At 34.1% G+C, this 22,430-nt stretch overlaps 1 protein-coding gene across 9 annotated transcripts in view; it reads right to left on the reverse strand.

The window, feature by feature from the left end:
* Nucleotides 1-22,430, reverse strand: part of SLC4A10 (solute carrier family 4 member 10) — a 312,417-nt gene that overhangs the window by 172,886 nt on the left and 117,101 nt on the right. For all 9 annotated transcript variants that reach the window (XM_030852613.2, XM_030852628.2, XM_060302361.1 and 6 more), the window contains exon 2: nucleotides 16,119-16,200. In XM_030852613.2, the coding sequence (XP_030708473.1) occupies nucleotides 16,119-16,200 (82 nt within the window). The remainder of the gene's footprint in view (nucleotides 1-16,118; nucleotides 16,201-22,430) is intronic.

Genomic DNA, 22,430 nt, shown 5'->3' on the forward strand with positions numbered 1-22,430 from the left:
GACAGCAATGGAGAGAAAGAAAAGAGACCTAGAGGGTGTAAGTGAGCGTATGTGTGCATTGCCAAGAGATACTATTAGGCTACTTACTGCACTGTTGTTTCTTGTGTTATTTTGCTGAAAGAATAAAAAAGTCACACCAATGCGGTCATAGTCACCTGACCCTAGGGCCGTATTTTTAATTATTACAAAACAAAGGGCCACATGACTGTGACTATTCTATACGGAAAATAAAAGTCTTAAAAGACTAAAGTTGTTCATCAAAGGAACCATAGTTCTGAGATTTACTAGTTTAGAAGATACTGTGGCATATTTTAAAAAATACTATTTCTTATAAGTTTATAACACTATATTGAGCAAAACATAGTAACTAAATTACTGTGTATCTTGCAATAGCAGTGTTATTTTTCATCTTAGAGCACAATAAGCCTCAACATTTCTTGATTAAATGAATCCTAATAATATATATCTTCTAAGAAAAAAAAGAAAAGACAGGAGAATTCCCCATTTTTATAGGCTGTAAGACAGCTCAATGTTGGATGTTTACAGTGCTCAAAGGGAGGCTAATACAAATTAGTCAAGAAACAGGATAATAAGAAATGCTTATAGGATATGATCCCTGCACTTAAGATAGCCATTTAGTTGCTCAAAAATCAAGTTCAACAAAGAAAACAGCACGAAATGATACAAATGAGAAGCAGAAAACAATAACAATCTGCATTAAAGCTAATGTTCTTGTGTTGTATCAGGCATTAAACGCTGTAGGAGTTCATAAATAGAGTGAAATCAAAGATAACCTGGGCCATTAAGGAAGGTTTCAGGGAGAAGGACTTGAGTCTTAAACAAAATAGGTTTTGGATTAGCAGAGGAGTAGGAAATCTAGAAAAAGAAGATAATGTGCACAAAAACAGAAGAACAATTTTGGGTGATAATCTGAGGTGCATGTTAGAGCAGGGGAAAAATAAGGTGAGATAGAGCATGTATTTTTATAATCACAAAAGCTTGCCATTTCACTATTATTTTAAAACATTTATGTCTTGCTGTTTTTACAAGAGGGAGAAAAGACATCAACATATGTTCTGGGATACTTTTAAAAAATGAATGTAAAAGACAACATGGTACCCCCCATCTCCTCAACCTCATTTTAATTAAATTATGATTTCTGAACAGCCCTGCCACTTTGCTTCAGGGAAATACGTAGAAAATAAGCAAAATTTTAAAACTGTAAAATTTTCCAGATTTAGTTTTGCCTTGTATTAATCTGAAAGACACATATAGAAAGTGGCTCATTCTGGGAACTGTGGTAATTAAGGACAGAAGGGTTGCTTGGAAAAGCTGAAGACTTGTTGAGGAGAAAAACAGATTTCCATGAAGACAGTTGATGGAATTCAACTGTGAAACTGGAGGAATGAAACATCTGAAAGCAAAGATGGAAAATACTTGGCATTTCTGCATAGATGTTTACAAATAATAAATAGTGTTGCAGATTTTTTTAACGGCCACAATATTTTAGCAGCTTCTCCCATCAAATGGTAGAATCTATTCTTCTAATCCTTGAACCCCGGCTTGATCTTTGGGACATTAGCACATGTGATACAAAGACTTAGAGAGAGCTTGTGCCCTGGTTCTTCCCTCTACTGCTTCTTGGGACTTTCGTGCCACCATGTAATCAAATGTATCAAATCTATCTAATTTTATCACATACAATTGCCATTATACATTCTCTTAGCACCTCACATTTCCTTATAAAATTTTTCAAAATTTTGATTAAATAGCTAATTGTATAATCAGGTAATAATGCCTATGATAGGCTCTATAGGCAGTAATATGGTCTGTCTAATCATGTTCACATTCCCAGTACCTGGCATATTAAAAGCTCAATAAGTGTTGAATAAATAAAAGAATGACAACAAATCCAAACTCTTTTTTACTCATTTTATGCTGGAGTAGGCTGGAAAATTCAAAAACTGGCTCAGAGAAGGAGAGAGAACTTTGAGGAAGATAGGATTTGTACTGGCAAGTGAAAAATAGATAGCATGCCTTGTGAAGGGAGGCACAAGCACACAGAGCGTCCAGAGATATATGTACCTTGTTTTTATCGGGAAGTAAACAGAATTTTTATTTCCTTAAACATCCATTGTTTAATGAATGCTTTATTCATTAAATGCTTTATTCATTGCTCATGAATAAACATGCATTTATACTGCTATAGAAACAACGTTTCTTTTTTTTTTTACATTTTACAGGAAATTTTAGATGAAGACAATGACTTTACCTGACAGCAGTGGTGTGCTGGAACTGGCTTACACCAGTTCGCCAGAGTTAGTCGTGCACATCTCTTCCTAACTCTGTGTACAATGAAAACACTTCAGCAATGTGAAAGCAGCCATGAAAATTGGCAAATGCTACAAATTAAGACTATGGAGGCAGCAGGGAGGAGAGAGGGAAGGAGGGTTATCAGAACACCACTGCCTGGTACCTGGTGGGTACATAAAGATGGAACTTCCTAGTTTTTTAAGTTGTTGACAATTTTATATACCCATAAGTAATCTGATCAATTTACCTTAATAAGGCTGACTTCACTTTCTAGAAAGATCCACTTGTGCAGTTCTGTAATTACGTGGATATTTAGTAAGTACCCACTTCTGAGTAAAGAGGATAAAATAATTATTTGGGGCAATGCAAAACCACAGAGCTAAGATGATGTTGAAAAGTGAAATTAAGGGGCATCCATTTTCATCCTCTCATTTGCATAGAATCCTAAGAGCCTCTTAGGAAAAAGGGAAGCTGAACCCAAATCGCTTTGCTTTGAGATTTAAAACCATTAAATCATTTCTGAAGGAGTATAGTGCCCTAAATGAAGACAAGCAGGAATGGATAACAGCCCCCCACTTCCACTCCCCATTAAGAAGAAACATCATTGATGGGAGGAGGGTCTGGACCCTTTTCCAAACTCAACAGCAGCCACTAGATTACTGCGTGTGTCTGTGTGTGTGTCTGATTTTAATGGCCCATTTTGTGACTTATGCTAAAGGCCTTTTTGACAAAGTCACTTTGGTACTAAGGAGCTTACTCTGAATGGGGAAAGGAGATGCATGCGTGCCCTTACAATAAGGGAAATAAAAACCTTGAAGTATAACGCTTAAGGCTCAAGGCAGGTTTTGGTATGTATGTATGTGGAGGAGGAGGTTGTGTAGCTGACTGGATAAACATGTACAGATAAACCAGGAAGGATCAACAGCTTTAATGGACAGGGCCTTGCACCAAATGATAGTGGGTAGTCACAAACTCCAGTGCAACTTGCATCATCCCAACTCCGTGGATGCCACCAGACTTCTAATTGCTGGTAGAAGATACTGAGATTAATAGGCTAAGCTCTCCAGGATTAAACACTTGTTGAAATCAACCATGAGGGGCATATCTAGTTTGTAAGGTCCATATTTTTGTCTCTTTTTTTTTCACTGCAGTATTACTAGTACCTGGAGTAGTGTCTGACACTTAATAATACACATTAAATAGAGTTGGAGGAATGAATGAATGAAGGAATCTGAAGTCCCGTTAATTCTCACTGAGGGTGGCAAGAGGTTAGAGATATTAAGGACTGATTAAACCATTTAGTCTAAGTAACCCTATGGAACCTTGGAAGGAGAACCCCAGGACAAATGTCATACTTTCAGAATATCCAGGCAGGTGGTTCCTCTGCGTTATTATATTGTCAATGTTAACCAAATATGGCCTAACTTTATATCTCAAGATGATAAAGCCAGACATACACTTTCCATTAAGAAATTTATATCTGGTGATATTTTTTGCCACACCTACTCTACTTCAAATTTCTTTCTTCCTCATGAAAGGTAAAGAATAAGTTTCTGTGCTTTTCAAGAGGCATGAATCATTAATAGGACATTTTTTAAACCATTTATACAGAGCGAGCAGTCCTTTTCAAATTCAAAACTAATGAACTTTTCTTGTCAGAGAACTGAAAAACTTAAAGGTATTTAAATATTAAGCAAAGTTAACAAGAAATTTAAATTTTAAAGCATACTCTGGAAGTTCACTTAAAGATCACAGAATTTAGAGATGGAAAATTCTTCAGAGAGCACTTGATTCAGACCTCTCATTTTCACATGTGAAATAAACAGTAGTTGAAGAAGTTATCCCAATATTTCTAAAACTAAACATTTCTAAGTAGTCATATCCAATAGGGAAATTTTAACATCTTAGTTTATTTTCCTCATACAAAACTCTCCTATTTCTGTGTAACATAAAATGATGGTATATTTCATCTTCCATATAACCATCTTTCGTATACTCTTGAGTTAGCAGTCATGTTCTTTCAACATATTCCCTTAGCATTTTCCTCAACTAATATTTGTATAGGATGACCTCTACTTTAGTCATATTCATCTTCTTCAGTGTGTCTACCTTAGGTTTATTCATTGTGTGAAACTCCACAAGACACATATGGAACATTTTGGATACACCCATATGGACTCCTACAACACTCACAGGTGGAAATAACATTCCAGGAAGTGAATCATCCAGAGAGAGAATGAAGAATAAGAGGAAAAAAAAAATCAAGGATAGATATAGAGAGAAACCAATAGTTAAAAGATAGATGAGAATTGTCAAAGGTTTGAAGAAATAGATGGAACTTCTCATATTATGTCAATGGGAGTATAAAACATAGATCAAAATTTTTAACTGTATAACTTTTTGACCCAGCAATCCTCCTGAGAATTATATCAGTAAAGTGCACAAGAAGACATATACAATAATTCATAGCAGCTTTGTTTAAAAGAGATAAATGAGAAATAAAATGTCCATTGATAAGGGATTGGTTAAATAAAGCACGGTACAATCATGCAATGAAATACTAAGCATAATTAAAATGGACAATATCAATATTAACATGGAATGATGTTGATTTTTTTAATGAAAAGAGAGTAGTTGAAAAGATTACAAATTGTACCATAATTTTACTTATATGTAATTTAGTTATACTTACATCTGTTTATGATATATAATTAAATTATATTCTTCTATAATATTAATTCTGTAATTCTGTTCAGAAATATTGTATTTCTTCTAAACAGTAGGTTTTGGGGGTTGTTTTGTTTGCCTTCTTTATACTTTATACTTTTTATATTTCTTGGATTTTTCTAACTCAAAATAATTTTTTGTTTTAAAATAGTTTTAAACAATAAAACGATTTTAATTTTGGGGAAAAAAACATAGAAATGTCAGGCAGAGTAAGAGGGGCCAGTGGATAAAATAGAAAAAAATACCAAGGAAGACTACCTGAGAAGAGAAGCCAAGGGAGGGGTATGAGAGAAGAGAAGGAAGATCTAAAAACAAAGGTATAGTCAAAAGTTTTAAAAGCAACTGAGACTTCAAAAGGGCTGACAACAGGGGATCACTATACTTGGCAATTAAGAGCACTTTTTAAATAGAATGCATATTAATAAACCTTAAGAGAATATTAAAGTGAGATAGCATGAGAGAAATAGTATTTCAACTTAGTAAACATGACTTTCATTTTCATGATCAGTACTGTTAAGTGCATTGGTGTTGCAGACACTATACTTTTGTATTAATCACTGTGATATCATAAAATGCTTTCCTGCCATATTGTCATCTAATTACAAAACAGCAATTTATCATTACATGAAAAAAATTGAGTTATACAAAGGAAAAAATAGGTACAATTGTAAATAATTTAGCTAGATATTAGAAATCCTTTTTCTAATAAGACTGTAATACTTTTTGCACAGATGCTCCAAAGGTAATTTAGAAGCAGCTTTGAAAGTAGTCAAAAAAGAATATTCATAGTCAAGATATGGAAGCAATCTAAATGTCTGTCAACAGATGAATGGATAAAGAACACATGGTGCGTGTATATATATATATATATATGTATATACATATATATAATGTATAATATATATAATGAAATATTACTCAGCCATAAAAAAGAATGAAGATCTGCCATCTGTAGCAACATGGATGGATGAAACTAGAGAGCATTTTGCTTAATGAAATAAGTGAGAGAAAGACAAACACTATGTTATCACTTATGTGTGGAATCTAAAAAATAAAACAAATGAATATATATAACAGAACAGAAACAGACTCACAGGTATAGAGGACAAACTAGTGGTTACCAGCAGGGAGAGGGAAGAGGGGAGGGGCAAGATAGGGGTACAGGATTAAGAGATACAAACACTATGTATAAAATAGATAAACAACAAGGATACATTGTACAGCCCAGGGAAATATAGCCACTATTTTGTAACATTAAATGGAGTATAATCTATAAAAATATTGAGTCAATATGTTTTATACACCTGAAACTAATACTGTAAACCAACTATACTTCAATAAAAAAAGGATATTCATAATGTTCCTTCTGCAGAGATAAGACAAAAGCTTAATCTACCAGCAGAAAATTAAAATTTTACTTTCTTTTAATCATGATTTCAATCATTTTGGTTTTCTATATTATCTTCCCACCTGAAGCTCTCATTAGGGGTAGAAATGATAGAGAAAGAAAGGAAAAAGAAGTAGATTTTTTCATTGTGCTTTCAGCAGTTCTGACAAACTAAGAGCAGTAGGGATGACTAGGCAGCCAGGAAAGAGGGAGGATAGAATGGGGTAGTGAACAATGTCACCGGGAGAAAGTATAAAAGAGAGCATTCCGAAAAGTAACCTCAGAATACCGGTACACCAAATCGACTTAATTCTATTAAGGTTCCAGTGATGCTAGTACTGATAAAATTATAGGTGTGTGTAATCCAGAAAATCAAGAATATCACCTCTTTCAACTACTATTTAAAACTTGTTCAGTATTATCAGTATTTATCTCAATTGATATTTAAATGTAAACATTTATGTGCCGGGTGGCCACTGTTATTTTTTCCCAAGGAGGTCTAGAACTCAAGTGCCCTATTGACAGCACCAGTATGTAAACCACTTTGGAGAATAAAGAATATAAAACAAATTTTGTTCAGTGCTTATATACCATTAGCACTTAATTAATATTGGTGAATGATGATGACTTCACAAGAGAAGTCCTAATTGACTGGTAGCCCACCCCTGCTTCTATTGTGAGGAGATAACCTGTGGAGGCTATGATCACATGTAGCCAAGGAGCTTTAAAGTAGGATAGCTGTAGGGGAAAGATTAGCAGCTGAAATAGAGATTTAAGAATTTAATCAACAAGTAGACTAAGTTGATCTCCTTCACAATGTCACCTTCATAGTATGATTCCCATACTATTAAACTGTCTAACTAAATAATCAACGCACTTAAGTCTCAGACGTCTGGAAAACTCAAAACAAAAGTATAGTGTTAATATAAACCTACAGAGTACATATTAAGAAGCTTTGGCCATTTGTGGTTTGTCTTCAAAGTATTAAATATTTTCGAAGAAAAATATAGAAGGATTAAAGGAATAAATTCTTTGCTGTAAAATACCCTCTTTTAATATTTATAGGATTATATTTAATGTAATGAAAAGGAATTTCTTTTCATCTAATATCTCTCTAAAATAGCAATTGATTGAAAATGTTACATATACACACACAAATATACAGTTCTCCTTATTCACAAAGGATATGTCTTAGGTCACATTACATAGCAAATACCTCAAATACTGTACTGTGCCTTTGATAGGTAGAGAGTAGTAGTAAATAGAGCCAGACTTATAGGGAACGATGAGGGAGATTAAGAATATGGGCTCTTATTCTAAAATCATCTGCCTAAAAACAGACATCCTAAACTAGGGATGGAAAATACATAATGAGGACCCCTAAATTAAGAAACCATACATTGCAGGATTTCTTAGCCACATATACACATTAGAATATTTGTTACTATACTCATTCAAACACATGTCTATAACTACTTGCAAATGGTCTAATAAACCAAATTTAGAATACTTTAGATCTTTCAAATTTACAACACACTCTAAAAGCAGACTGTAAATAACTAGCAATTACCACTCACTTTAAATAGACAAAATATCATGAATAAATTTATATATCAAAATAAATTGATGTGGGTTACATACAAAAATCATGTGAAACAATTAATATGAAGAAACATGGAACATGATCTATAGCTCACCTGAGAGTAATTAGGAATAAAAGTAATTCCATTATTACAGACTGTTAAAAAACATTCTCTTATTTGGTTCTTATTTTTAGGATACCCTGGAGAAAAATAGAACAATTCATTATGAAATGTGCATAGGTGTCAAAGATAGTCAATTAGGGAATAAAATTTACTACTGGCTATTTTTTTCTGGAATCTTCAGTATTAGTCTATCTGCCTAATTCCCATCCTCAAATATATCCAAAGTGTTTGGCAGGCAGAATGTACAATTTTAAATGGATCCTATGTAATTAATTAACTTCACTAATTATTACCAATGGACCAAATACCACTTAGAATTGCCGTATCAAGTGACATTGAGCCTGTATCAACAATAGTAAATTGCACAAAAGTTAAAAACCCATAATAGCAGGAAAAACAGTTCTTTTCTTTTTCAAATAAAAGACATTTGGAACATGGAAACAATAAGATTATTCATTCTATGGTGCAGCAGAGACAAGAATTTAAAATAAGAGAACATGAGGTTATTATTAAAACTAGTCTCCAGTGGGACAGGCTTTTCCTTTTGTGGAAATGAATCTCTAATGGGAATTTACTAACTGCAAAATATCTCAAATTTTTGCAAAATTATTTGGAAAACTATTGTAATAGGGGTACTAATTATCTAATTCATTATTGCTTCATAGGATAGTCTCAACTTTTTAAAAATAGTCATGATTAAGTGAGTAAATATGCCCCAGTCTTCCAGTTAATAAACATCTTGCCCCATTCAGTCACCTAAAAAACAAGGCTCCACATTATGTTTACTTCTATAACATAGTTGTTAAAAGCCCAGACCCTTGTGGGTTTGAATCCCTGCTCTTACACTTGCTAGTAATGGCCTAGGCAAGTCAATCTTTTGTGCTTTAGTTTCCTTATCTGTAAGATGGAGATGATAATAGTACTTACCTCACTGAGTAACTTCAAAAATTAATTCATTCTCCATTATTTGACCTACCTCATGCAAATGTTTAAACTTCATCTCTAGTCACTCTTTACCCGCATGCACACAATCCCAACGTGTTAGCTACACCATATTTGCCATTCCCAGAATATAACGGATCCTTCCTTCTTTGCCTTCAGAACTCTCATTCATCCTTCTAAGCCCATCTCTGTCTCTGTGAAGCCAACTTTTGTTTCTCTCAGCAGAATTCACTTTTTCCTTCTAATGGCAATTTTTGGAGATAAAAGATCAGAAAGAAAAAGATCTAAGCCTAATTTTTGGCTTTTTCTTTATTTTTTCAAATTATTTTCTACTTTGGTTTCAAAATAGTGCATCATAATTATAGGATCAGCACTTACTATCTTCTGTTTTTTAGTGAAAAACACTTTTGACATTACAATGATTATGATCAGAAAAGCATTTTAGTAAACTTAAGAGCTCAGGAATGCATTGGGTGAAATGAAGAAAGTGGGAGGGTATTATCATTAATAAAATTATGTTATATGATAGCTTTGTGCTAGGTATTTTACTTACAGTATCTCTGGACTTTAGGTCCACGATATATTAAGTGGTCCCCAAAAGAAATGAACTAGTAAACCAAAATTTTTTATCTCAAATAAAATGAGCAAAAATATCAAGATAGAGGTATAATTTTCTCTATTAAATTCCTGACTTAAAAGTATTTTACACTCTGCTAAAAGCAATACAGAATAAAGAAAATGTCTTTTTAATTTAATTCATAGCCAAGATTTAAATATTAGTTTAACTTTTCCATTAAAGTTTTAAATTTATGAATTCCTGAATATCAGATTAAAATGTAACTAGATTTATTTATCTTAGTACAGAAACTCCTATATTTATATGTTAAATATTTGAAAGCTAATTCAATATTTGATGAGTGTTAATTATGCACCTAATTACAGTATATAAACTTAACTTCTTACATGATTAGTGATATATTATTGAATTATATATAAATGAGATTCAATGCAACATATTTTTTTAGTACCTATCTAGTTTAAGAAAAACTGCTGGACCGATACCATGGTAGAATGCAAATACGTATAAGACAAAGATTTGTCCCTCAACAAACTTATAATCAAATAAGAATGATAAGAAATATATACATAATAATAATATAAGAAATGATGTAAATTCAGAAAGAGAGATCTGGAGGAGGAAGATAATTATTCTGCCAGGAGGGATCAGGTAACGCTAATGGATGGGCAGAACGGACATTCTATTCTTTGTGGAGAAGATGAGAAGGCACCAATTTGGTATGGAGCAACAAAAAGGTTTTGAACACAAAAGTTTTAATAATATTCTTGAGGTTTTATTGCATCTTCCATGTCCTCAGACTGTAGAAAAATAGCAGGTATTATTTTAGAAATATGTGCTAAAAGCATGGAAAACAAACAGTCTCTCTCTCACTAAAGAAGTTCTTTATATATCAGTGATTTGGGGGGAAATTTAACCTGTAAGGAGTAATGCAAGCTATAACAAGTGTAAAGTTAGACAACAAAGGAATATGAAGGATAAAATTGCAGGCATTCTACACCATATACAGAAATTAACTCAAAATGGGTCAAAGACCTAAATGTAAGACCCAAAACTATAAATTAGAAGGAAACATAGGGAAAGGCTTTATGACATTGGATTTGGCAAGGATTTCCTGGAAATAACACCAAAAGCTTAGGCAACAAAAGTAATACTAGACAAATTGGACTATATCAAAAAATTAAAATTTTCTGCATATCAAAGAACGCAGTCAACAGATCAAAAAGGCAACCTACAGAATGGGAGAAAATATTTGCAAATCATATATACCTGATAAGGAGTTAATATCTAGAATACATAAAGAATTCCTACACCTGAACAACACATTAAAAAATCCAGTTAAACAATGCACAAAGGACTTGAATAGACATTTCTCCAAAGATGATACACAAATGGCCAACATGCATATGAGAAAATGTTCAATATCACTAATTATTAGGAAAATGCAAATCAAAACCTGACACCCATTAGGATGGCTACTATCAAGAAAACCTGGAAAACTGCAAGTGTTAGTGAGGATGTGAAGAAATTGGAACCCTTGCACGGTGTTGGTAGGAATGTAAAATTGTGCATCTTCTATGAAAAACAGTATGGCAGTTTCTCTAAAAATTAAAAATAGAATGACCCTATGATCCAGCAATCCCACTTATGGGTATATACTCAAAAGAATTGAAAGCAGGGTCTTGAAGCAATATTTGCACACTCATGCTCATAACAGCACTAGCTAAACAGCACAGCACTATTTCACAATAGCCAAAAGATGAAAGCAATCGTGTCCATCGATAGATGAATGGATAAACAAAATATAGTATATACATACAATGGATACCATTCAGCCTTAAAAAGGAAAGTAATTTCTAATACTACAGCATGGATACACCTTCATGACATTATGCTAAGTGAAATAAATCAGTCACAAAAAGACAAACACTGCATGATTTCACTTCTGTGAGGTACCTAGCATAGTCAAATTCATAGAAACAGAAGGTAGAATGGTGTTTGCCAGGGGGAGAAGGAAATGGAGAGATGTTGTTGAAGAGTTTCAGTTTTCCAAGATGAAAAAGTTCTGACACTGCTTATACAACATTGTAAATATATTTAATACTATTGAACTGTACACTTAGAATTGGCTGTGTTGATAAATTTTATGTTATGAATTTTTTACCACAAAAGAATTTTTTTAAATTTTTTTAAAAAAGCAATCCAGTTGTTGGGCAGAATTGCTTTGACTGGAAATCGATCCATTCAGTCAAAACGGCTAAATAATAACATATCATCTTCAGCTATTTAATTTTCTTCTCTTTGTTATCATTTAATTAATGACATACTATTTTTAGCAACTTATTAATTTGCTCTTATGCCTGCAGAAAATATAACAATCGTCATATCTGAAAAAATAAAATATTCATTAAATTTTTTAAAAGTTCAGGCATCCATTCTGAGAAAAGCTGAACACGGCTGAACAATGAAGAGAGAATGGAGGTGTTTAAGAATAACTGAACTCCCTAACTATCCCTGCCCCCCACCCTTCGCCCTGGTAACCATAAATTCGTTCCCTAAGTCTGTGAGTCTGTTTCTGTTTGGTAAATAAGTTCATTTGTATCATTTTTTTAGATTCCCTGCATATAAGTGATAAGGGAGTTTGGGATTGACATGTACACACTGCTATATTTAAAATGGATAATCAACAAGGACCTACTGTATAGCACAGGGAACTCTGCTCAATTAAAAAAAAAAAAGAACTGAAGATGCACTGGGTTATTTTTATTAGGCCCATGTGGAAACTGACCCCACCTATCCATCCATCCACCCTGGAGTTTCAGGCTCAGTACAGTGTTGCACACTCTATAATGTTATCCTTTAGTCAGATTCACTGAGAAGTTGACTCTGGAATACATCTGTCTTATCAAGGCCTCTGCATACTTGCCACTTCATGTTCATTTGGTCAACACAGTGAACCAAAATGATGCTCTGCAGAACACCCACCCAGTCCAAATCCCTTTGGAGTCTATTATAATACAGGGTAAGAGAGTTAACACAGCCGTGGAGCAAGACCATAAATGTATATTGTTGTACTTCCCAAGAGAATGTTTACTTCTGGTACACCTTCTTGGTAGTAATAGAAAAAAAAAATGCATTTGCCACATCAACAGCTGCATACCATGTATCTGTGGTCATGTTAACCTGCTCTAAAAAGATTCTACATCTGAAACAGTAGCTGCAATTGATGCTACCACTTGGCCGAGTCTGCAGTAGTCCACCACCATTGTCTAGACTTTGACAAGTTTCTGTAGTGGCCAGACTGGGACATACTTTAGATCTATAAAGATGGCACTAATCTCTGCTATTTCCTGTCATATGCAATACTGATTTTCATTTACTATCATCGCCAAGGCAAGTACTTTCAGAGCCTTCTCACCCACTACAATAGTTCTTAATCCCACAGGCTAAAAAACCAATGTGATGGTCCTATCAATTACCAAGTAGGTCTATCGGTATGGTTCAGGGAACAGGAAAATGATCAATGAGTGGTTCAGATTCCTCAGGAAACAGACACTGAGACAGAAATTTGTGTTCAGGGAGTTTGTTGAAGAGAGCTATCAGCAGTAACACCTGTGAGGAAATGTGGGCTGCAGCATTTGGTAGAAGTTGAATTATGATATATTTGCAATAATGGCCTCAGTTGACTCCACAGGAGGCTCTGAAGCTGAGAGAGCCTTTCAGAATTGTACCAAATTGAGGCAAGACTCTAGGCCTTTATACTCCTTCTCTGATAACTTATTGAATTCAGATGCCACAGGAGAGGTAGCTCCCTTCAGCTGAAGGTAATGTCTGGGGTAGCAATTCCAAATTCTAGCTCATTTAAAATAAATATCTATTGGTATATTTTATCTATGTTACTAAAGAAGCTCTTAAAAAGTGGTGCCCTATGGTAATTTTATTTCTTGAGGAACTTCCACACTGCTTTCCATAGCAGTTGCACTATTTTACTTTCTCACCAGTAGTGCACAAGGGTTCCAATTTCTTCATGTCTTCACCAACGCTTGTTATTTTCTGTTTTTTTTTTTTAAATAGTAACCATCCTAATGGGTTCGAGGTGATATCTCATTACAGATTTGATTTGCATTTCCTTAATACTTAGTGATGTTGAATATCTTTTCATGACCCTGCTGTCCATTTGTATATCTTCCTTAGAGAAACGTCAATAGTTCAAATCTTTTTATCACTGAATAATATTCCATTGCATTGGCATACTACATAGTTTATTTATCCATTAAAGTACATCTTGGTTGCTTTCAAGTTTTGGAAATTATGAAAGAAAAAAAAAAACAGTGGTGCCCTTGTCTTTTTCTTTAATTACACAGAAGGAGAAGCTACCACCACCCTTATCCTCAGTAATGCCACCTTTCTCTCTGGTGCTCTCCCACTTACGTTATATTATATTATATGCTACCAGTTGATTTTTTCCTGAACCATGACATCCATCTCATTGCCCCTGCATTATTTTCTGATTCAGGGTAATCAATCTGGGAACCACTAACAGATCTATTAATTCTTTGTATGCATCACAACAGAATCCTCCACAGCATCCTCAAATACTGGAATGTTTATCTACTTAATATGATATGGGAGCAGAACAAATATTAAGAAAGTCAACATAAATAAGGTTTTTCTTATTTTCTTTCAAAATTCTAAAATGTTGCCTTTGCATTCTATGATGTTAATTTCAATCACCAGTGACTAAGTCACAGTATTCACTTCTGGGATTAAAATACCCACTATAGACATCAGCAAACAGAACAAAATCTGATTTATCCAACTGTGTTTTGCCAACAAGAAATCTCTTTTAAGAAGCATTGTACACTGTTACGTGTATTCCCAGTAAAAAGAAACGTATGTAATGCATGTTGATACAACAATTAAAGTAACTTTATTAAATCTTATTTTTGTATTATGTATTTTCCATTCAAAGGGACCATTTAGTATTTTACTGTAATTATTTATAAATTACTGTTAACTGTTAATTATCTGTGTGTGGATTATCATCACAATCTTTAAACCCAAGATGATGTTTCTCTGGAATTGAGTATATTTTTACACTAAATTCTTGATTTATTAGGTTTTCTTGTGTGAGTTTAGTGAATATAAGCATAGCTTAAGTCATGGTATGACATAAGTAGGACAGTAACTATGCTGCTTTTCAAATCTAAAGAAAAATTTGCTTTATATTAGACATTACTGGGTTAGATTTTTCAAGTTTCTGCTTCCTTCAATTTGTGTAATGAATATGGATAGCATGCAAATTACTACACCTGCCCAGTAAGTATAACCTTTCCAGACCTTGGGTGCTTTCTGTGCATCAAGCAAAATGTCAAACACAGAGTGGGTATAGTTGTTGAAAGTTGTCTCTAAATAGTATGTTAACTCTTCTGTTATTTAATTGTTGTAACTACATATAAGACTCAATAATAATGAATTTAACCATAATTTAAGTGGCTATAATTCTTAAGGGGAATGAACACTTACTTTTCAGCTGCTGTAGATTATTAGGAGCTATCTCTGATTAGTTTTACTTAAGATGATTTGGGTTTCACTTTTCAACAAAAAGATGAAAAACACCACATACCTTGTATCTCACTAGTAATAATTTCTTGTTAAAAAATTAAGATGAACTAATGGCGTGTATACATTAAATTGCAGTGGAATAATAATTGTCAATACTTATGTAACTCTTAGGCCAGGTACTATTCTATTTTTCCCTTATTTCTCATAAAAATTTAGGAAATATATTCCACTGTTATTCTTATTTTAACAACAGAGAAAACAGGTGCATAGAAGTTAACTAATTAGCTAAAGCTTCCATAACAAATAAGGGACAGAAGTGATATTTGAATCTAGTACAGTCTGGTTTCAGAGCCTCTATATTTTACCAGCTGCTAGACCATACTACCTCCCTGTTGAATTACCTGACCTTCTTCCTACTGAAGAGAATACACACAAATGATGCCTCCAGCCCGCTCTCATATATATCTCAGTAAAACTAGAATACCAATTGTCCTTAACTCCCTTCCAGTGACAGCCTACTCTGACAACATAGGGTGAATTAGATGCCCCTCCTGTCCTCCCCTGTCACATAACACCCAATATGTTGGTCTGACATAATTTTTTTCTTTTCATTCCCCAATTAATTGTAATTCCTTGAAGGAAGGATTATTGAAAGACGGGCACACAACACAGTACAGGAATATAGGAGAGGTTCAACAAACATCTGTTGAATGAATTAATGCTTCTCATTGTTTGCAGGACTGACTATTGGCACTCCAGGGTACACCAAAACAGTCATATCCATCCCACCACCACCACCATTATTACTCTGATATCAACTTTTGCAGTTCTCCACATTGCAACAAATTTCACATTTCTCTTTGAAACACCAATAGGTATCCCCCCACCAAAATAGTCTTACCTTCTAAATCTTCTTTCTCAAAGTGTGTTTTGAGAATAGAACGAGTTCCACCTCTATCCACAACTGCCTCTTCATCATTTCTCTGTAGAGCAGAGAGAAAGAAGACTAAATGATAGTACATAGATTCTCTTAATTTCAGCAAATAAACTTTAATGTGCTCTAATAATTTAGGGGTTTAATTCAGTAACATAAACCTACTTGTACCTGAATATTCTATTTGATTATCAAGTGTTAGTTTACAAAAGACTAAGATTAATTTGACCACACATTCAGAGAAGGAATGTCGTTTGATTTTCCATGAAATTGAAGGCAGTCAAACATTCCAGTTGGCATCATTTATTAGTGAGATGAAAACTAGAAAACAAACAGTTATCCTGTCAATTTAGTAACATGTATTTTTTTAAAATTTTTATTTATTTATTTATTTATGGCTGTGTTGGCTCTTCATTTCTGTGTGAGGGCTTTCTCTAGCTGCGGCAAGTGGGGGCCACTCTTCATCGCGGTGCGCAGGCCTCTCACTATCGCGGCCTCTCTTGTTGCAGAGCACAGGCTCCAGACGCGCAGGCTCAGTAATTGTGGCTCACGCGGCATATGGGATCTTCCCAGAACAAGGCTCGAACCCGTGTCCCCTGCATTGGCAGGCAGATTCTCAACCACTGCGCCACCAGGGAAGCCCAGTAACATGTATTTTTATCTCTGATAAAGAATTCTTGTTAACAAGATGACATTTTGAACTATACAAGGAAAATATGAAAATCATTAGTGCTATGTCAGGGAGAAATAATTCCACTGCCATTATAAATGGGGTTGGGGGGAGCTAATCTCTTGAAAGCAATTGGTATCAATTACTAGGTAAACTAAAACTCTAGTGACTTTGTTTCAGTATAATGCATTTTATTCAAACTAAACTGTAAATTACAATCATGTGCATTAAACCTTCATTCAGTTTCTATAGATTTTTTTACCTATTTAGAAGGGCTGGGCATAGGCTTTGTCTTCTGAACACTGTACACATAACTCAAAATAGTATACTCAGTGATTTGGTACTCAATAAAATAATGGGGGAGGTGTGAGCATAATCCATTTTGACCATGCAGGAATGGACAAAATATGAAATACTGAATGAAGTGAAACACAAATTATTTACAACTTTTATCTGTGAACACCCAGGTAAAAATTGCCTTAAAAGTGAATATCGAGTACAAAAGGAGAAATGAAAAGGTAGACTAAAGTTGAGTGAAACCTTTCAAGATCTATTTCTAAGCCTATTCTAGTTTATTACTATTAGAAAAGTAAAAGGTTTTTGCTTCTTCTCTGAAAGCTTTTTAATTCCTGAACATAATCTTAATAAAGATTTGTCCTCCATGTTTGACAAATCAGTACTTTCAACTGCAGGAGTATAGACATATTTCAGCCTAAAACGATCAGCTCTCATATGCTTCAAATGCAGCACAATATGCAGCAGAAGGACATGTTTTATAGCCTATAGTCCTGTTGTCTTTCTGACAACTTGTACTGACACAAGTCAGCGTAAAGTCTTTGAAATCAGAGTTAGATAAACTTATCCTATAAATGAGAGAAAAATTAAAATGAAGATAGATTTCAGAACCCATTGCTCTTCTGTTTGGCAAAGTTTAAGAAAATCTGTTGGTTTAACCAATAATAGCAATAGAAAGACTAAAGTTGAGACTTTTATAATTTTCCTGAACCAGATAAATGCAAGTTTCAGCCTATTTTGAATCTGTTCTTGATACATTTACAGATCAAATTTACCCTCTGTGCAAGACATTTTCAAATATATGTCACACTAGAATACAACTCTGCCCTCTGGGGTGTTGTTAGGAAGAATGCCAAAAACTAAGTCATGCATCCTTGTTCAAAGGTCAGAAGGAACACTATTCCAATATAACTCAAAATGGCAGTCTCTGAAAACAACTGCAAAATGGAAGGCCTATATAGAATACATGAAGATGTTTCCCCCTATACAATAAATACTTGATTTTGATTTCAAGGACCTGAAATAATTTTCAGCTTATACAAAATGTTTCTTCCCCTTATTTATATAAAGCATGTATACTGTCCACGTACAAAAGATAATTCTGTTGAATCGCTAATGTTGAGATACTGAGAGAAAATGAAATTTTGCAGCAGAAGTAGAAATGGAATCTAAATAGGAAATAGCTGATTATTTAATTACTATGCAGGTTACAAGCAGAAGTGACCTAATTTTAATTTTTCTTTAAAAGAAAAAGAACTAGAAGCTAGAATATGAATATAACTCAATGTAAGTGACTCATTTTGTAGTTTCATATTATCCTCTTTAAATACTCTCTGGATGTTCCATATTTTCAGCTGAAAATTCCCAAGATACAGATTAATGTTAATACATATACTGAAATTCCTCTACTTTGGCTATAGCTCAAAAGATCACTTCAATATTATTCAAGACGTTTTAGCAGAATATTTCCCTTCCCCCTTATTACCAAGAGCAAGTAAATATGAGGTGTGATGATAGGAATGCAGAGGGACTTATGGCACTGGGTGCCAGTCTATGCAGTAATAGAGCAATAAGATATTTTCACTTCATTTTGAACTGTTACTATCTTTAGAATTGGTGAACATCAAATATATTAATGCACCTTAATTTCCATATGTATTTACTCACCTAGGAACAAATTTTAGCACTGTGTAGGGAGAGAACAAAAATATATTACATTGCCTTTCAATACAATTCACCCTTACTACACTGTTGGGTAAACGTTTATAAGATGATTGAGTCCAGTAAATAGTATTGTGTTGGGCTATATATTTCTCAATATGGGCCATGTTCCCTCCAAATTTAAAGCATTGCCCATATTGAGAAATATATATCCCAACACAGTCACATATTCATATATATGTAATCAAAACAAAAAATTCACAAACCAGTATTTACTCTTAGTATAAAAAATACACTCTGATATTTTCTGTTCCAGGGTATACTATTTCATTTAGAAGTCCTAGTCACTACCCATTAAATTTATTTCAGGACCGAAAAATGGCTTGTGACATGCAATTTGAAAAACATTGGTATAGACTATGGCCCTGGGACAGACTAACAGTAACTAATTCACACAGAAATTTCTTCTAGACTTGTTTGTAAATACCATTAGCTCTATGAATATGTAAAAATCACCTTTTTCTGATTTACCATAGCTCTTGAGCACAGCCACCAATGAAATAAAATTTTCTAGTTTTACAAACCAAAATCTAACAGTAACCTTGTGAGCAGGAAAATTCAAACTTTTTCATATCCTTTTAATTCTCATCTCATTTAAAAATGAATAGAGGAAACGCAGTTCATTTTCAATTCAGAATTCTTTCTTCCTTAGAACTATTTATCATATCATTTTTAAAAAGTAACCACATTTTCTGCCTTTTTTTTTAGGTATTAGATATTAGAATAGTATTGTGTGCTGTATACTCTCCACTAACCCTTACAGATCCACTTTCCACTCTTATTCACCATGCTCTGTGTCTTTACAGACTGCATCGCTAGGGCCCCTTGCCTTTTAGCTTCCTATTGAGTTCAGCCAATGAGAGATAATGACAGAAGACTACAGAGTTGGGAGGAGAGAAACATGGCCCATTTGGGGCCATAGTTTGGCAATGGCTGTGGTCTTCTATCAAACATCAAAGCGCTTGTCACGTGACTCTTCTACAGCTATACATCTTGCTGGTTTGCATTAACTGCTCCCCCACCTTGCTCCTTTAGGCCTAGAAATAGTGACAGTTTCTGACTGTTGCAGGTTTCTGGGATTTCACTAACCTTCGCTGATTACCCTTTATCCTGCCTACTTTTTTAAAAAAAATTTTGTTGGAGTATAGCTGATTTACAATGTTATGTTAGTTTCTGCTGTACAGCAAAGTGAATCAGTTATACATATACATACATCCACTCTTTTAAAATTCTTTTCCTATATAGGCCATTACAGGTTATTGAGTAGAGTTCTCTGTGCTATACAGTAGGTCCTTATTAGTTACCTATTTTGTATATAGTAGTGTGTATATGTCAATCCCAATCAGTCCTTTCATTAAATTCTTTTTATCACCCTTCTTGAGTAACCATCTCTTTCTTGCTATGACCCTGATTTACATGTCACATTTATTTCAATGACTAAAAACAATGATATCAAGTTTCATAGAGATGAACATATAATCAAAGTGGTAACCTACATACATAACTTTGACTAAGAAATATCTATCAAAAAATACTGTTGAATGTTTAATTATGTACAATTATTTATTTTGTTTTTATATTTTGCCTTTAGGAGACAGACCCTCCGAAAATATTACTACCATTTATGTGAAAGAGCATTCTGCCTATGTTCTCTTTTAGGAGTTTTATGGTTTCAAGTCTTATATTTAGGTCTTTAATCTATTTTGAGTTTATTTTTGTATATGGTGTGAAAAAATGTTCTAATCTCATTCTTTTACATGTAGCTGTCCAGTTTTCCCAGCACCACTTATTGAAGAGACTGTCTTTTCTCCAATTGCTTTTTGCCACCTTTGTCATAGACTAATTGACCATAGTCACATGGATTTATTTCTGGGTTCTCTATTCTGATCCATTGATCTATGTGTTTATTTTTGTGCCACTACCATGCTGTTTTGTTTTCTGTAGCTTTGTAGTATAGTCTGAAGTCAGAGAGAATGATACCTGCAGCTTTATTCTTTTTTCTCAAGATTGCTTTAGCAGCATTATTTGCAATAGCCAAGATATGGAAGCAACCCAAGTGTCCATCAACAGATGAATAGATAAAAAACATGTGGTATGTATATATATATAGGTATATACATATATAATATATAATATATATAAAGAAATATTACTCAGCCATAAAAAAAATGAAATTCTGCCATTTGCAATGATGTGCATGGACCTAGAGAGTATTATGCTTAGTGAAATAAATCAGACAGAGAAAGACAAATACTGTGTTTTCACTTATATGTGAAATCTAAAAAAATAAAACAAATGAATGCATAAAACAAAACAGAAACAGACTCACAGATATAGAAAACAGACTAGTGGGTACCAGTGGGGAGAGGGAAGGGGGAGGGGCAAGATAGGGGTATGGAATTAAGAAGATACAAAATACTATGTATAAAATAGATAAGTGGGAGACATTCAAGATGGTGGAGGAATAAGATGTGGAGATCACCTTCCTCCCCATAAATACATCATAAACACATCTACATGTGGAACAACTCCTACAGAACACCTACCGAATGCTGGCAGAAGACCTCAGACTTCCCAAAAGATATATATACTTTTTCCTTTTCTCTTTTTGTGAGTGTGTATGTGTATGCTTCTTTGTGTGATTTTGTCTGTATAGCTTTGCTTTTACCATTTCTCCTAGGGTTCTGTCTGTCCGTTTTTTTGTTTGTTTACTATAGTTTTTAGCACTTGTTATTATTGGTGGATTTCATTTCTGGTTTGGTTGTTCTCTTATTTCTTTCTTTTTTTTTAATACTTTATAATTTTTGTATTTTTAATAATTTTTTTTAATTTTTTATTTTAATAACTTTCCTTTCTATTTTTCCTTCCTTCCTTCCTTTCCTTCTTTCCTTCTGAGCTGTGTGGCTTGATGGGGTCTTCATGCCCTGGCCGGGTGTCAGGCCTGTGCCTCTGAGGTGGGAGAGCCAAGTTCAGGACATTGGTTCACCAGAGACCTCGCCGCTCCACGTAATATCAAACAGTGAAAGCTCTCCCAGATATCTCCATCTCAAAGCTAAGACCCAGCTTCACTCAATGACCAGCAAGCTACAGTGCTAGACACCTTGTGCCAAACAAATAGCAAGACAGGAACACAACCCCACACATTACCAGAGAGGATGCCTAAAATCATAATAAGGTCACAGAAACCCCAAAACATACCACCAGACGTGGTCCTGCCCACCAGAAAGATATGATCCACCCTCATCCACCAGAACACAGGCACCAGTCCCCTCCACCAAGAAGCCTACACAACCAACTGAACCATAATTAGCCACTGGGGGCAGACATCAAAACCAATGGGAACTACGAACCTGCAGCCTGTAAAAAGAAGACTCCAATTCACTAAGTTAAGCAAAATAAGAAGACAGAGAAACACACACAGCAGATGAAGGAGCAAGGTAAAAACCCACCAGACCAAACAAATGAAGAGGAAATAGGCAGACTACCTGAAAAACAATTCAGAGTAAAGAGAGTAAAGATGATGCAAAATCTTGGAAATAGAATGGAGAAAATACAAGGAATGTTTAACAAGGACCTAGAAGAATTAAAGATCA

This window comes from Globicephala melas, chromosome 7 (assembly GCF_963455315.2).
Source record: "Globicephala melas chromosome 7, mGloMel1.2, whole genome shotgun sequence".
Classification (NCBI taxonomy): Eukaryota; Metazoa; Chordata; class Mammalia; order Artiodactyla; family Delphinidae; genus Globicephala; species Globicephala melas.